Source organism: Erinaceus europaeus, chromosome 14 (assembly GCF_950295315.1).
Source record: "Erinaceus europaeus chromosome 14, mEriEur2.1, whole genome shotgun sequence".
Lineage (NCBI taxonomy): Eukaryota > Metazoa > Chordata > Mammalia > Eulipotyphla > Erinaceidae > Erinaceus > Erinaceus europaeus.
Genome location: NC_080175.1, coordinates 13959361 through 13977683, shown reverse-complemented (window position 1 = coordinate 13977683; position 18323 = coordinate 13959361). Strand labels below are relative to the sequence as shown.

General features: G+C 39.2%; 1 protein-coding gene across 3 annotated transcripts in view; it reads left to right on the top strand.

The window, feature by feature from the left end:
* Window positions 1-18323, top strand: part of NHLRC2 (NHL repeat containing 2) — a 115333-nt gene that overhangs the window by 15818 nt on the left and 81192 nt on the right. For all 3 annotated transcript variants that reach the window (XM_060171249.1, XM_060171250.1, XM_007519974.3), the window contains exons 5-6: window positions 2974-3103; window positions 17992-18091. In XM_060171249.1, the coding sequence (XP_060027232.1) occupies window positions 2974-3103; window positions 17992-18091 (230 nt within the window). The remainder of the gene's footprint in view (window positions 1-2973; window positions 3104-17991; window positions 18092-18323) is intronic.

Below are 18323 nucleotides of genomic sequence, written 5' to 3'. Positions count from 1 at the left end.
GCTTCATTAAATATGTGAAGTGGGAATGTAAGTGCCTCAAAGCATCCTTACTATGAACTCACTCCCCCCCACCCCACCCCACCCCAGGTAACGCTTTGGTTGTATTCTTGGTTATCTTGTTTTCCCAGGTGCCCACCTAAAGTTGCCATACAAGAGAAACCCATTAAGTCATTTTTTAAAATCCTCTGTTTCAGAGGTATAAACTCAATCATCAAAAAGCTTTTCATTTTGAAGTATTCCCCAATCACTACCAAGTGATGCTTTGTCCTTTTCCAGTTAAATTTTCTCAAAGCAAGAGGAAAAAAAAAAAATCATACCATTGCTGTCTCCCTACAGCTTTACTTGGATAACCATATCATTAAACTAGCTTCATTTTATTATATAATCAATATGATTTTTTGTACTCTATTTTAATGAAAGATACAGATGGAACAATATAGAGAGATCAGAGCTCAGTTCTGATTTATGACAAGTCTGGGTATTGAACCTGTGATTTCAGAGCCTTGGCCATGATGGTCATTTTGCATAATCATTAGGCTATTTCCTCGGCCCAGTAATATGCGATTTTTTAATGAACTAACCATAAATGAAGAAAATTATCTTGATGTTTATTCCCATTCCCCAGAAATAGCCAAACTTGATAAAGCTTTTTATTGTTCAAAAAAATTCAACTCCTGTACAAAGTGTATATAAACTATTTTTAGAATACCTTTTTTTTTTAACAAGTGGAATCATACATGAATTTCATTGTTTTATCTCAAAAAAGGACAGAAGAAATCTGTAGAAGTATGGAACTTGGGCTGAGGAGATAGCCTAATGATCATGCAAAAAACATTCATGCCTAAGGCTCTAAGGTCCAGGCTTTATCTCTGGCACTACCATAAGTCAGAGCTAAGCAGTATTCTCTTCCCCCCCCCTCTCTCTCTCTCTCTCTCTATATATATATATGATAAATTAATAAATATTATTTTAAAATATGGGACTAACTAGCAGTAAGTTTGCTCGTCTATTTAGGGACACTATTGTTTATAATTTATTTTTAAATGCATCATAAAATGCAAATGGATTGAGGGCTTAATAGCTCATTAAAAGCATGATCAAGCAAATAAGTGAAAGATTAGTAGTAGATGTGACTGTATAAATATTTGCTGCAAATTTCTTTAGGCTCTGCTGTATGTTTAAAAGCCTTTATGATAAATTGTTAGGGGGAGAATCTCAGAAAATGAGACCAGGACATCTTTTTTTTCAGTACTTTTCTTTTCCCCAATAGAATACATCAATATCTCAATTTATTAAGTTGAAGCAGAATAGAACAGTAGAGCTAAAATGGAGTACAAGTCCCAGAATCTTGACTTACTAGCTGTTGGATCTAGGGAAGAGTTGCTTAATAATTAGTGCCTTGGTTTTCTCAAAAATCATCAAATTGATAGTCATAGGCTTTTTTTTTTTTTATCCTTTATTGGGGTTAACAGATTACACAGTACAGTTGTTGGCACACAGATACAATCTTTCACTTAGCTGCAGAAGTATCATCCCAAACCTACGTCCTTCCCTCCATCATGTATCAGAGACCCCAGGCCCCATCCCCCCTGCCCCATCTCATCCCCTTCTTCTCCAGAGACCTTTGTTCAGGTACAAGACACCAAACCCAGTCCAAGCTTTAGTTTGTGTTTTCCCTTTCTGTCCTTCCTTCTTAAATTCCACTGTGAGTGAGAGCATCTGTAGTTATCCTTACTTGGGCTTATCTCATTTAACACAAGTCCTTCTACCTAGGGTTTTAATAAAAATGAATAACTCTTTGGTCAGTACCTAGCACATATTAAAAGTTATATGTTAGTCAGGCATAACTGAAATGCTCGAAATGAATTTGATTTTAAGAAAAATGCATTTCTTCCTAGGATTTGTTTTAAAATTTCACTTTCTTTTTTAGATGTTTTATAGTTAAGAGAGCAATACCAGTCTTTTGGGAGTAAGAGTGGGGGAAATGGAAAGTACTGAGTCTTGACATTTGTACAAAGGTGACTCTACACTTGATTAACTTTAAAAATTTTTATCTTTGTTTATTTATTGTATAGAAACAGCCAGAAATTGCAAAGGAATGGGGTGACAGAGAGGTGGAGAGGCAAAGAGACACCTACAACACTGCTTTGCCACTTTGAAAGCTTTCTCCCTGCAGATGGGAACTGGGGTGCTCAACCAGGTGCCACCATCCAACCCCACTTAACTTGTTTTTAAAATTATGTTTGCAGGGATTGGATGGTGGCCTTCCCAGTAAAGCACACATGTCACCATGCATGAGGTTCCAGGCTCAAGCCTCCACTCTCAGCTGCAGGGGGGCTAGAATGGGGAAGCTTCATGAGCAATGGAGTAATACTGCAGGTCCCCCCCACCCCTTCATTCATTCTTTCTCTATAGAGGAAACAAAACAGAGCCAAACACACACACACACACACACACACACACACACACACACACACACACACACACACACACCAGCCACCAGGATGAGTGCAGTCATTGTGCAGGCACCTGATGGAGGTGGGGAGGGAAGGGGGGGAGTTTATTTGTGTTGTAGGGACTTAAAAAATTTTTTTTTATTGCCACTAGGGTTATTGCTGGGTCTCGGTGCCCACACTATGAATCCACTGCTTCCAGTGGCAATTTTTCTTTTCTCCTCCCCCCACTGATTTTATTATTATTATTATTATTATTAGGACAGAGATAATTTGAAAAGTCAGGGGAGACAGAGAGAAAGATAGACACCTGCAGACCTGTTTTAGTGTTCATGAAGCAGACTCCCTATAGGTGGGGAGAGGAGACTCAAACCCAGGCTCTTGCCCTTGGTAATCTGTGCACTTAACCAGATGCACCAACTGCTTGGCTCCCTTGCAGGCACTTTCTATGTATTCTGTTGGAAATTTTAATATACAACGTGTAACATACATGGCATAAAATGCTTGTTCCTTTCTACAGATTGACCTAGAAACTGAGACGGTGAGCACTGTAGCTGGCATTGGAGTTCAAGGCACAGATAAAGAAGGTGGAGCCCAAGGAGAACAGCAGCCCATTAGCTCCCCTTGGGATGTAGTCTTTGGAACATCAGGTATGTAAACCTTTGCACCTCCTCCCTTTTTTTTATAGTGTAGTATCTTTATTTCCAGTCCTAGTTGGGACTGTCCCTATAATCCCATCTCTTATATTAACCCTCCTCTCCTCTAAGAACCTACCAGTTTTTTCTCTAATCCAAGACCTCAGGTTAGTTTGCTTATTTGGGATTTTTTATTTTTATATTTCACAGATAAGAGCATCCAATAGAGAGGTCAGGTGATATCAGCACACATTACCATGTGCAGGGGACCCATCTGCCCAGGGAAGCTTCAGGAGAAATTTTGTTCCCATTACAGAAGCTTTTAACTTGGGTCTAGTCCCATTTGTTGTTATTCTGTGTGTGGGGGGGGGGGGTGTCAGTGCTGGGGAATGAACTCAGACCTCCTATATGCATCACACCACTACTGAGCAGGCAGCATTTAGAAATAGGAGAGGTTGGAGTAGGGGAGAAGTAGAGAAAGGAGAGGCACCATAGCAGTGCTTCACCTTCCATGGAAGCATGGAAGCGCCAGAGTGTCCTGCGCTGTTCCTGGTTTTCCCACGTCATGCCAGGGATCAAGTCCAGGGCCTCCTACATGGGAAGGCCATCTCCCTAGCCCTGCTTTTGCTTTTTTTGTGTCAGGAAGCATTCCACCTTTATTTTTATCTATGAATTTTTCAGGTCTTACATTAAAATATCTCATCTACTTGGAGTTAATCTTATTTATTGCATAAGGTACATTTTATTTTAAGTTTACCTCAAATCTAAATTAAATGTGCTTAGTAAGACTTTAAAATATACTGGGGATATATGCTTCACTTAATTTTGTTTTCAGTTATTTTGTAATTTTATACCTAAGTCTTAGGTCTTGTTACATGTATAAAAATAAAGCCAGTAGTATATGAGATCAAACGTGTGTTGTTACACATTATGTATTTTATATGCACAATTGAGTATATATCTCTCCAGTGTGAAAGAATTACACGTTAGCTACAACTTCCAATTACTAGAGTTCTGAATGTTCTTAAATTAGAAGGGCTGTAGTGTCACAGCATTGCCATCTAGACTGACTGACTGACACATGTTCCAGGAACATTAACACTCTTGCTGTGCACTGAACCTCAGTGATACTAAGATGGAAATCTTTGTGTCTGTAACTAAAGTACAAATGAGTAAAGGTTAGTAGGATAGTTGGAAATGGAATTTGATACCATGTGGTTTATATGACTTTAGTACATTAATGTAATGAGTAAACCCCAGCTTGGTTGAATGATTAAACAGTTAAAACAAGTTTCTGTTATAATGCCAGTTGGATTACAGCTCAGAGCCCCAATTTTTTTTCTACTGCAATTAACTTTTTAAAAGAGTTTTTAATATTCATCTGATAAATGAATGACCTTCTTGAACTACGTCTGACTTAATATGTATAACGTAGGTATTTAATGAGGAAGCTATTTTGAGAATTCCTTATTTGGAAAGTAAGAGGAATATTGTATTTTATGTGCAAGTAATAAAGGTAGAAAATGTAGAAACATAGTAAAACCAACTACAATTGTTCTTTTCTGTATAGTTATATATGATTAATCCTAAATAATTTCTAATTTAAACATATTGGTTCCCACCAGGACTCATCACTCCTGTGTCTCTGCTTTCAGTGCACTATTGAGCTATTTAAACATACATCTTACAGATAGAAAACCAGTCTAAAACATAAATATTAGTGAAAAAGTCAACGTGGATAAGACCTGTTAATTTGATAAACTATTATCCTCCCTTAGGGAAAAAAAATATTGTCCTTAATATGTAAGCCCCACTGATTTATTGCTCATGGTCTATATTAAAAAAGTTACTGATATTTACAGTTGTAACAGTAGCCTATATTTACTGTAGTAATAATAATAATGTACATGTTGCGCAGTAATGCTTAAAATAAAGACACCGTCAAGTTCAAGTAAACCTAAATCTTTATTTCTTACTCACATACAGGGTTGGGGTTCAGCTCATCAAGGCTGAGCCTAGGCTTGGTTCCAAACTGTTTCTAGGATCCAGATCTGCTTCATTTGTTTCCCATCCTCCTTGGATCAGTAGCTGTCTGAGGCATATTCTTTTGGCAAAAGGCAGGAGTGCAAAAGAGTAAGCCTAGTTCCACACATTTCTTTCAATGTATTTGAAGCCTTTGCTCTGGTCATATCTGCTACCCTATTACTATCAATAGCACATCACATTACTAAACTCAAACGTTGTAGGTCAGGGAGGTACACTTTGCCTAAAGTGAGGTCATGGCAAGGTTGTGAATGGATAATATTACTACAAAAAAAGTGAGGAATTGAAACCAGTATGTACTACAGTCTATCACATGACAGAACTTACATTGCTTAAAGATGCTTGATTTAAGCTTTTTTGGTTTTTAAGATGTCATTGTTTTCAACCATACTTTATGGCATGGAATATCTTGCTGTTTATCTCATACTGCAAAGGCACCCATATTCCTTTGTAAGGAAAATCATCACTCAGTTAATAATTAGTCCAAACTGGAGTGATGGGCATTCTGAGATTTGTGTATGTGTGTGTGTGTTAGCTGAGTTTTTAGGATGTGAATCCTATCTTAATGCAACAGGTCACTTAAAGGGTATGACTCCACATTTAACATAACTTCACTTCAATAATATTGAGTGCAGTTAAACTCAACACCTTTCAGAATGCTGGTTAAGAGAACATAGTTTTCAGGGCCAGGAGGTGGTTCACCTGGTTAAGCGCACACATTACACTGTGCAAGGTCCAGGGTTCAGAGCCTCTGCTCCCTACCTGCAGGAGGAGAGCTTCATGAGTGGTGAAGTAGAGCTGCAGGTGTCTCTGTATCTTTCCCTCTCTTCCCCACCTCAGTTTTTCACTGTCTCTACCCAATAATGAAAAAATAAAAGAAGGGAGTAGGGTGGTAGGGCAGTGGGTTAAGCGCAGGTGGTGCAAAGCACAAGGACCAGCATAAGGATCCTGGTTCGAGCCCCCAGCTCCCCACCTGCAGGGGAGTCGCTTCACAGGCGGTGAAGCAGGTCTGCAGGTGTCTATCTTTCTCTCCCCCTCTCTGTCTTCCCCTCCTCTCTCTATTTCTCTCTGTCCTATCCAGCAACGACAACAACAATAATAACTACAACAATAAAACAACAAGGGCAACAAAAGGGAAGCGATAAATAAATATTAAATAAATAATAAATAAATAAAAATAAAAGAAAATGGTTTTCAAGCTATATAGAGAGGATCAATAATCATGACTATGACCAGTAGTCATAGCCATTACTGTAGTCCAAGACTTTTAAACCCTGAGTTGTATAACAAAAGCATTCTTGGTTATGTTTTATGAGATACTGAAACCTGGCTCCTATTTACGGTTTGGGGAGATTCTCATCAGCATTTCAAATTGGTATGTTACCCAAAAATATTATAAGAATTACTGCTATAAATAACTCTAAAATCTAACCGTGCATTAATTAATGTATGTTGTTAGAAAATAAGGAAATTAGAAGGTAAAATATTTGTTCTTCTTAACCACCATGTTTACCAAACTGTGTTTTGGTAACATGTTCGTCATTTAAAAAATGTCAGCACATAACCGTATTACATTTAGTTATATTTGTATATTAGTTACTATTTATTCCATTGAGACAACACTAAGGGACCTGTTACTCTTTTCTGTAGTTCGAATTTGCTAATCTTTCAGTTCTTGTATTATAAGTAGCCTTTCCAGTTACCCACTGGTGTTTTGGTTTTTTTCTGATATTGGCATTATAGACTTTTCCTAAGCATGAGGCTTGTTTTTAAAGCTCCTGGGAAAAACAACAACATCAACAACAACAAAAACTCCTGAAAAATTGAGTATCTAAACTGATGTGTTTGTATTACTGTACTAATTGCTGGGAAACTCAGAGACAATTTTGTTTTTATCTAGCAAATTAGAAAGATTATATAACAAGGTGGCTCTGTGGTGCAATGGATAGCACCTGGGACTTCTAGTGATTCTGTAACATGAGTTGTTTTTCATGGTAACGTGACCGTTCTGTTCTACACTTACTTATTTCCAATCTAATTTCAACAATTTGAGCTCCCTTGTTGACTCTTTCCATAAAACTACTCAAGGTTTTCTTTTCTCTTCCTTCCTGCATTTACACTGAATTGGTACATAAAGATTAAAAATACAGAGTTGTACAACTCATCTAAACAAATGTGGCGTTAAACACAACTTGAAGGGACTGTGTCTGAGAAAAATTGTTTTTTGTTTTTAAAATAACTTTCACCTTTTTAAGAATTTTATAGAATATTTCTAAAACTCACCATAGTTGGGAATTTCAGAGACTATGTAACTACCAGAAGGAAAACATGAAAAATAACATAGGTATTGTGTTATCTTTGTACATCACGGAAGTGTGAGTCACAATTATATAGTCAAACGATGGCACCACAGCCTCACCGTCAGCCGAGGTGCTTATCAGGAGTCTATTGAATGGGGAAAAAAATTACAGAAGAGACCTATACAGTATGGTTACTTTTACAGAAATTTCAGAAGCAAGCAGAACTAACAACACATTGAACAATCGGCCAGACATGGAAAAATTAAAAAATAAAAGAGGGAAAGTGAAACAACCAACCCCCCCCCCCCCCCCCGCCCCAGCACTGCACAGCTTTGGCTTATGGTGGTGTAGAGGACTGAACCTGAGACATCAGAGCCTTAGGCATAAAAGTCTGTTGCAGGACTATTGTGCTGTCTCCTCCACCCCAAAACAAAAATTGTTAGACTGGTGGTTCTTGCTGGTAAGAGGAGAGGAACATGGTCACAGCGGGATGTGTAAAGTTTCAAATAGTGCTCTTCCTTTAACTGTGTGATTTATACATAGACCTTTATATTGAAACTTCACGTACCTCACTTAAAAGCAAACCTTAAAAAGATGCAAAATAGATTAGGTAAAAGGAATGAAAGCTGGGCCTTTGAAATATCTGACTTGGATAGTGTGTGTCTTTGCTATGTGCTATGTGTCTTTGCTATGTGTACCCAGGTTGGAGCCCGGCCCCCATCTTTCTGTAGGAAGCCTCAGTTCTGTGGCCTCTTTCTCCTCTCTGCTCTCTGCCTTTTCTGTTTCTATTAAAAATAAGAAGAAGACTGAAAACTAGCAAAGATAAAATTTGCAACTGAATACACACCCTATAGGAAACCCTTCAGAAAGAGAGTAGGGAAAGGAACTTAAAACACTTTTGATGAATTAAACCTATAGGTAATATGTACTGTATGTAATATATAAATGTATGTTTGTACATATTTGTAGTGTGTAGGTATTTGTATCATATATTTAAATAATGTCACATAGTTAACCTAATTATACCACTAAAGTAATAAAAACATGAAAGTAAGCAGAGCGATTTATGAAAAGTATTTTATCTCTGAACATTTTTATTATTACTCATAATACACTAACTTTACTAAATATAATAGACTCATTTGTCAGCAGAATCTTTGGTATGCTTCTAAAATGCATATCAAATCTGTACAGACTCCACTTACACCAGAAAATAATTGAAGGGTTTTTCTATCGTAACGGTCAAAACCCCTGCCAGTCTCCCTAAGTACTTCATACCTGATTTGCAATCACTTATATAAGGAAGGATAATGCACCTTTTTTTGGCCCTTTTAGTCAGTATTTTTCCTAAGATAGAAGGTTAGCTGTTCTGATACAACCTTTCATAATTGAAATCCAACTATTTAGTATGCTAGTCTGATAATCTGCTGTGTTGGTACTTCCTGCTTAGATCATGTACTTTAACTTCCATTAATATGCTATAAAATATCATGAGATACTTATCCATTAAAGATAATCAGATGATGCAGAATTTATTTCAGGAATAAATTTCATAGGTATGTGTTTTTTACTTTGTTGAAATAGCAGTTGCATTTTTTTTTTTACAATTTATACATAGTAGCACCCACAGTTTCTAGGTTTAAGTCTGTATTTTTCAGACTCTACATTCTTGTAACTGTTACTGTAATGAAGGCATATGAAATAAATAGTTCCATCATCCCAAAATGTTCTCTGATACTCTGTTCAGTCTCCTTCTCCTTTGCACTGGGGAGACAGCATAATGGTTATAAAGGCTCAGAAGTCCCAGGTTCAATACCTAGGACCACTGTGAGTGAGAGCTGAACAGTCTGCCCCTCCTCCCCTCCTCCTTTCTATTTCCTTCTCTCCTCTCTCTCTCTCTTTCTCTCTCTCATTCTAAATAAATAAATAAATAAAACATTATAGATTTTTTTAAAAACCTCCCTTACTGGCAACAGTATTTATTGTCCCTCAGTACTGTGTGTCCTTTAATGTCTGCCTTCTTTAATCCAGCTTAATACTTAATAGATTCCTCCATGTTGCTATAGTTTCAGTACTTTGTTTTTTTCTTTTTTTAAACTTTATTTATTATTTTTAGATAGAGATAAAGAGAAATTGAGAAGGGAGAGGGAGAGAGTAAGAAAGACACCTGCCGACCTATTTCACCACTTGTGAAGCTTTTCCCCCCCTGCATGTGAGGACGGGAGGTTTGAACCTGGGTCCTCGCACACTATGACGTGCACTTAACCAGGTGTGCCACCACCCAGCCCCAGCACTTTGTTTTTTCTATTGTAGGTAGTATCCTATTATATGGAATTTATTTATTCATTCTCAAGTTTTTAGAGCCTGCTCAGCTCTGGCTTAGGGTGGCACTGGGGATTGAATTTAGGATGTCAGTGCCCTGGGCACTTAAGACTTTTTGCATAAACATTGCGCTCTCCAACACCTTGTAAAGAGGTTTTCTGTGAATTTATCAATTTATTTCTCTTGGGTCTAGGCATGAAAAAGCTGGGTCCCCTGGTAAATATATATGCCATTTATTGCAGCACAGAAGCCTGAAGCAAGCATGGGTGAGTTTATCGTTCCTGGTTTGCTTTTTCAGAGACAGAGAGAATGGGAGAGATACTACAGCCCCGAAGGTGCCCCAGGCTGTTACACTCCCAGATGGTGCTCAAGGCTCAAAAATACACCAAGCGGTTGGCAAGGCAGATGCCCTGCCAGGTGATTTGTTTTCTTAAGAAAACCGGGTGTCTATGGGGGAACTGGGCAGTAGTGCAGCAGGTTAAGCACACGTGGTGCAAAGCGCAAGGACCAGCATAAAGATCCCACCTGCAGGGGAGTCGCTTCACAGGGTGAAGCAGGTCTACAGGTGTCTATCTTTCTCTCCCCCTCCCCTCTCCATTTCTCTCTGTCCTATTCAACAATAATGACATCAATAACAATTAACAACTACAACAATAAAACAAGGGCAACGAAAGGAAATAAATATAAAATTTTTAAGGGAGTCGGAGGTAGCGCAGCGGGTTAAGCACACGTGGCACAAAGCGCAAGGATTGGCGTAAGGATCCCGGTTTGAGCCCCCGGCTCCCCACCTGCAGGGGAGTCACCTTCACAGGCTGTGAAGCAGGTCTGCAGGTGTCTGTCTTTCTCTACCCATCTCTGTCTTCCCCTCCTCTCTCCATTTCTCTCTGTCCTATCCAACAACGACGACACCAATAACTACAACAATAAAACAACAAGGGCAACAAAAGGGAATTAATAAATAAATAAAAATCTTTAAAAAAAAAAAAGAAAACCAGGTGTCTGGAATTACAGTTGCCTTTACGTAAAGAACCACCATAAACAATTTTTTATAGTGCAGGTCAGCTAACAGTGATTTATGTGGTCTCTTTTTTTTGGGGGGGGGGGCAAGTGAGGGGAGGTTTCCTGAAAGATTATTCAGTTTTCATTTTCCATACAGAAACATTTTCTTCTGATCCTTTCAAGATGGTGTTTTGTTGTTAGTGTGTCTACTTTATATCTTGTCCTAGTCCCTTTCTGTGTAAAGTGTACTTTTATTCTCTGGCTACCTTCAAGATTTCCTCTTGGGTTCTTTCTTAGCAGTTTGTACTTAATTGGAGGTGCTTTTGTTTGGGTGTTTACATGTTTTCTGCTTGTTTTTCTTTTAGGTTGAGGGATTGATGGTTTACAGCAAATACAGTTGTTGATACATGTATAAAATATCTCAGTTTTATGCAAAACATCCTTACCCCCAGACTCAATCCTCTTCCATCATGGACCAGGACCTGAAAGCATCCCTTCACCCCACCCCACCCTGCCCCAGAATCCTTTGCTTTGGTGCAATACACCAAACCCACTCCCAGTTTTACTTTGTATTTCCCCTTTCTTTTCTTATTTCTCAACTTGTGTTTTTTTTTTTTTTTTAGTTTTATATTCTTTTTTTTTCTTTTTATTTATTTATTTTTTTATTAAAGAAAGGATTAATTAACAAAACCATAGGGTAGGAGGGGTACAACTCCACACAATTCCCACCGCCCAATCTCCATATCCCACCCCCTCCCCCGATAGCTTTCCCATTCTCTATCCCTCTGGGAGCATGGACCCAGGGTCATTGTGTTTTTTTGTTTGTTTGTTTGTTTTTAAATTTTTTATTTAAGAAAGGATTAGTGAACAAAAGCATAAGGTAGGAGGGGTACAACTCCACACAATTCCCACCACCCAATCCCCATAACCCACCCTCTCCCATGATAGCCTTCCCATTCTCTAGCCCTCTGGGAGCATGGACCCAGGGTCGTTGAGGGTTGCAGAAGGTAGAGGGTCTGGCTTCTGTAATTGCTTCCCCGCTGAACATGGGCGTTGACTGGTCGGTCCATACTCCCAGTCTGCCTCTCTCTTTCCCTACTAAGGTGTGTCTCTGGGGAAGCTGAGCTCCAGGACACATTGGTGGGGTCTTCAATCCAGGGAAGCCTAGCCAGCATCCTGGTGGCATCTGGAACCTGGTGATTGAAAAGAGAGTTAACATACAAAGCCAAACAATTTGTTGAGCAATCATGGATCCCAAGTTTGGAATAGTGGAGAGGAAGTGTTAGGGAGGTACTCACTGCAAACTCTAGTGTAATCCTGCTTTCAGGTATATATTTTGCAGTAGTTTATGGATACGTGTGCACATACGCTCTCTCTCACATAAACTGGTGTATGTCTAGGTTATGGGACTTTGTTAGAAAGTGAACTACCTGAGATGAAATTAGAGTGTACTATAAAAGGAAAGGTCTCACCCGAGTAATGAAGCTGAAGGGTTGTCATTCCACACGTGAAGTCTCTGGATACACTCTGAGGTGAAGCATGTTGAGATGGCAATCGTTGCTTTGGTTAAGTTGTGATCGGCAGATGCAATATTATTTGGTATGGATTGGGAGATGCATACGGGAAAGTGAGCCCTATCCAAGGGTGCCAGGACTGGGGGAAGTAGGGGCTCTATAGTGAAGATGTGAGGTTCCTGCTGTCTTAGGGTTCAAAAAGACAATCAATAGTTAATATTATCATCACATTATTTGTTAATTGGGTTAACTTTGAAAAGTCCCTTTGTTATGGTTTGCTGTACAGTACCCAGTATCTTGTATATAGCTGTGCTATTGGAAGCTTCTAATCTACTTGGTCTAGGCTTTTGAGAGAGCATGGACCCAGGGTCATTGTGTTTTTAATCTCTGTCCTGTGTATATACACACACACACACACACACACATATACTATGTATCAGTCATCTCACCTATAATTAGAGTCTAAGATAAAATAGTGTCTGTGTCCCTATCATGGGATGTTGAATCAATTGATCAGAAACTTGGCAGGGTCTGTATTTTCTTATTGTGTAGTTACTGTCAGCACACCATAGCTGTGGGATTCCTCTGGCAGTGAGCTCCTGTGGCTTTATTGTGTTGCCTTCGAATGCGGACCCTGGGGCTTGAGGAGTTTGCTCAGTGTTGGGACTTCACCCTCGCTTTTCAGTCATCCCTGCATGGTTAAGCCGCAGAGTGGTTCTTTCCCCCACACTCTTGCAGCCCTGCCAGGAAAAACTGCTGCTGTTTGTTATTCTGTGCTGAACTTGTGTGGAGCATAAGGGTGTGCATGGTCGCTCTGGTCAACCTCAACTTCTTCGGAGGCTCTGTTCGTCTAGACCATGATGATGATGACTAGGTGGTAGGAACTTCTCATTGTTTTGCCCTCCTCTGGCCACTCAGCTCTGTCTTGAGTCTGCGAGTGATTTTGAGGATTGACTTGCCTCTCCATGGAAGGTGGGAAATCTCCTAATAGTGTGAGATGTCTGGCCAAAGAGAGTTCCCTGCTTTACCCCAAAGTAGTTTTTTTTTTTCATTCCTACCACTGTTCCAGCAATAATTGGTCTTTTCCTATGCCTCAAGGATGACAGATTTTATTTTCTTTAGTCTTTTAGATTTTGCATTAGTTTTTTCCTTTTAAAAAATATTTTATTTAGAATAGAGACAGAGAGAAATTGAGAGGGGAGGGGTGATAGAGAGCAATAGAGAAAAAGGCAATACTGGTTTAGCACTCATGAAGTTTCTCTCCTGCAGGTGGGGGACCAGATTCTTGAACCCAGGTCCTTATACCTGAGCACTCAGCTGGGTGTGCCAGCATCTGGCCCCCATTTTACTTTCAAAACTAAAAAAAAAACAAAAAAAATACATTTACACTAATGGAAGATTTGAAAAATGCTTTTAAGAGTCTTCTGGTCAATGGGATCTATTTCAGTCACAGTGGCTTAAAATAATACGATTTTTTTAAAAGCTAGATTGCAAGTAATTTTATTTTCAATTTTATATTTCACTAACTGATGCTCTTCCCATTTTCTAAAAATGCTTTCATTAATCCTTATTGACAGTTACAAGGATTTTGCTTTTAAAGTACTCCCAAAACATTTTTAGCTTTTGACACTACCCTTTCATTTTTTTTCCTCTTTTTAAATTTACGACTTGAAAGTCAGTGATACTAAGTACAATCTTAATTTGAAATTGAAATATTTGTGATTGCTACATTCTTGTCTAAAAGGAACTAAAGTAATATCCATACTCAGTGGTACAAATAAGCATTTTCGATTTCAAATCCCAGAATGATCAATATAAAGTATTAATATAACTCTGTTGTTCGTTTGATAGATACTGTAACTACCGGACATATCAGACAGCCTCTTTAACCTTCAGATAAATAAATGATCAGGCAGGGGGTGAAACTCATGGAAAGGAGACTGTGGCATGGCAGTTTCTAAGCATGAACTCCAGCCACTCTGCTTGGGTTGTCATTAATGTCATATCTTAGTAACTGTGTGACTTTGGACAGTCATTTAGCCTTTTTTTTTTTTGCCTCAACTTCCTCTTCTAAGTTGAAGATACTACTCAGACCTACCCCCAAAGATGTGTCAGGATTATGAGAATCAATATATGAAAAGTACTTAGAACTGTCACTAGCACATACAATGTTCTCTAAAACGTGCATACTTATTCAGTGGAGTTTCATCATAAAAGTTAGAGAAAGATGCTGATAATCTAAGCCTGACCAAAAATGGAAAGCCATGATCTGAGAAAAGTATCTGGCTGGAATCTTTCAGCCATACGTTATTGCTCCAGGGGCTACAAGTGAGAAAAGGCAGGAAAAGTGAACCTAGCTACACACCCCGGAGTAGGGAGCCGTAGTTCCATTTGGTCAGTGGGTCTATTTCTAAGATCACACATGGGTACTTGATACCTAAGCTAAGTCCATGAGACAGAGGCAGACAGAAGGGAAAATGGACCGAGCAGAGAAGTTCAAGATAGCGCTATCCTATTTCTGTAGTTCCTTCTTTCTGAGAAGAACAGAACCGTTGGCCTCACTAGGTGAATTCAGATTTCAGGTTAAGTTCTGTGAATTTTAGTTAAGTAGAGACAGGCAGAGAGAGGGAAAAGGAGTGTATGTGTTGGGGGCGAGTGAAAGAAAGAGAGAAGAGGTCACAGCATCAAAGCCTCCTTCAATGTGGTGGTGTGTGGGGGGGGGGGGTTGGGAGGCGGCTCAGACTTGGGCCATGTACATGACAAAGCAACACACTACCCCAGTGAACTGTTTTCACCAGCCTTTCAGTAAATCCTTTGACCCCTGTTCTTCTTCTAGCGTTTGTCCTTCTTCCGTAGCCAGTCAACAGCGTCAGGTTGAGCCTGATGTAAAGTTTCGAGACCTCCTTTGAATCTGGAGAGGTGGCAGTCGTTGACTATGTGGGTCATAGTCTGTCTGTAGCCGCAGGGGCAGTTCGGGTAGTCTCTGGCTCCCCAGCGATGGAACACAGCGGCACACCGGCCATGGCCTGTTCGATAGCGATTGAGGAGGGCCCAATCATAACGTGCTAGGTCAAAGCTGGGTTGACGCTTGCAGGGGTCTGTGATGAGGTGTTTGTTTTTTACCTCAGCTGACTGCCAACTGTGAATTTCAGCTTCTCTGTAAAGCAGAAGTGACAACAGTAAGACTTCTTCAGCTTGCTTCTTTTAGAGAACAGTCCTTGTACCACACTTACTAGTTTAGTGCCACATTCATAAGAGGTGCTTCTGTATGATAATCATGTCTGCCTCCACCACCCCACTGTCATGGTTTGATCTATAGAACCCAGACACCTGAATCGTGATCTCACACAGCCTATTTCTGTACTCTTGGTCACTATTCAGTCTTCTAAAGGAATTAAACACACAGAGAGCAAGATCAAGCAAGATCAATTCACAACTGAATTCTGAGAAGCTATTGCTGTTGGTCTCAACCCTCACTGCACTGGAGAAAGTGTCAGTGAGGTAGTGTCTCTCCCTCTCTCCCTCTCCCTCTGCCTTTATCTGAGAAAGTCAGCCCAGATTGGTGAAGCACCAACAATGAAGAAGCTTTTGTCTTCATATAGCAGATTCCAGTTCAACTAGACTAACCTATTTAGAACTTGATAATAAACTCAATTGAGTCTTTCCTCCCACCCCTTTTATTTAATCAGACAGATAGAAATTGAAAGCAAGGGGAGATAGGGGGAAAAAAAAAAGACAAGTGTAGCACTGCCTCATGGCTCCGGTAGCCTTATCCCCAGCAGGCAGGGGGTAGGGGCTTGAACCTGGGTCCTTGAGCATGGGGATATGTGTGCTTAGCTAGGTGTACCACCACCCGCCCACCCCCTTCAAGTTACTCTTCCATTCAGATGTGTGCCAACACTGATCTTTGACAAAGCAGAGGCTTGAAAATGGCATTTTTCTAACAGTTTTAGTATTTTTCTTAACATTTACACTTCCTGCTGCTTTTTGTTGTTGAACAAATTAAAACCAACACGTGATGATAAGTAGTAGAGTTGATAGTAGATATCTCTTATTTCTGTACTCCGTGGGAATGTTGTAGTCAGCTTGGGCTTCCAGAAGATAATGCCACAATCTGGGTGGCCAAAAGAACAGAAATTAATTTTCTCACAGTGCTGAAGGCTAGAAGTCCACATTCAAGATGTGGGTTTCTGGTGAGAGCTCTTTTCTAGATTATCCTCAGTCACCTTTGCTTTGTGTTTTTACATAAATAGGGGCGCGTGTGTGTGTGTGTGTGTGTGTGTGTGTGTGTGTGTGTGTGTTTAAAATTAAGCTGTATGATTAAGCAGAGACTGGTTACCCAGAATACCTAGCTGCTAATGTCATTTTTAATGCAATTTATATTTGTAAATAGATTTGACTAAAAATCCAAAAGAAACAACTTTTCCTTAGATTTCATAAAATAGCAACTAAGAACAGAGAAAGGCATAGCATGTGAATTAGATCTTCCATTAGACTGCCTGGATTTAGGTTTTAGTTCTTTTGTTTGCTAGCTCTGAGATTCTAGCAGGTTGTCAGAACTCCTTAAGCTTCAGCTTCTTTGTCTATAAATTGGAAATACCCCTGAGACATTTGAGAACATTTAAATGATCGTCTATAGGAAGTTCTTGGTACATAACAACCCCAATGTACAAAGAGTCACTGTTATTATTTCTATTAAATTAAAAAACTGACAGCAGTATATATTAGGGAAGACTATTTCCTCTGACTATAGACTAACTGAAGTTAAAGAGCATTTAAATAGCTTTCTCAAGATATTTTAGCAAAAGTTATTATCTGACCAGATTATTTTAGTAAAATATCTCAATTCCATGTGAAAATAAGTTTAAATTAAAATGAATATTTTAATAGCTTTAATTGGAGAAATAGAACTTTTCCACATTATAAACTGTATTTAAAACTGGAAATTAGTTATGATTAATTTTAGTAGATTGTTACAGTGTGACATACAGTACTTGGCTTTTTTTTGCCTGTGAATTATACCTTTTGGAAAAAATTTTATGACCAACTAAGCAGTAGATTTTTTTTGAGAGAGAGAGAGATGGAGAGAGAGAGACATAGAGAGAAATGTCAGCACTGCTCAGCTCTGGCTTATTGTGGTGGTGGTGGGGGGGTGAATTTGGGACTTTGGAGCCTCAGGCATGAAAGTCTGTTTGCATAATCATTATGCTATCCACCCCCCACCCCCAGCAGTAGATTTTTAAATAAAAGTTTGATGTACATGTGAAATTGAAAACAAATGTGGCAGAAATACATCTTTATTGAATAATCAAATTACAATTATTTTTTATCAGTGTTCAAACAAGCTATTGAAAAGCAGTGATTCAAGTGCTTACTACCGGGTGTCTGAGTTGCTTTGGAAGCTATGCATCAACTCATTTCATCTATCACATAAAGTAAGAAACCAATACCTAAAGGCATTGTGCTCAGAGATGCAAAGGGACTTACTGCTATTTGACAGGACTTTTATTCCTATAGATAAAAAGCTCAGATCTGAAGAAGTAAATCTTCCATAAGGAAAATGGAGACTTTCCCAACTAGCACCGTTAAACGTTTAAGATTGTTTTGATTTTCCTTCTAACCAATTAGCAATAATGTGCCATCTTCCCTTCATTTTTAATTTCTGAAGCAATATTTGTATTAACCAGATATGTTTATAGTAAATGCTGTTTATTTTTTCATAAAGGCTCAGAGGGTCCAGGAGGTGACATTCTGTGGATAGCCATGGCAGGAACTCATCAGATATGGGCACTTCTGTTGGATGATGGCAAACTACCAAAGAAAAGGTAAGTGACGGCATCTCTCTTTGGGTGAACTGCGGAATTCCCTTTCCGGAAGTTGCTGTCTTACCAACATCCCCTGTACTAGCCAGAGTTTACCGGCCTGAGACACCACAGCAAATCCCTCAGATTCTTAGTGACTTCAACAAGCTTTGTTCCTTGCTCACTCACTCACTCACATAGGCTCACTGGGGAGCACTGTCCTGCTGCCCAGGCTGATGGCACAGCTGCCATCTAG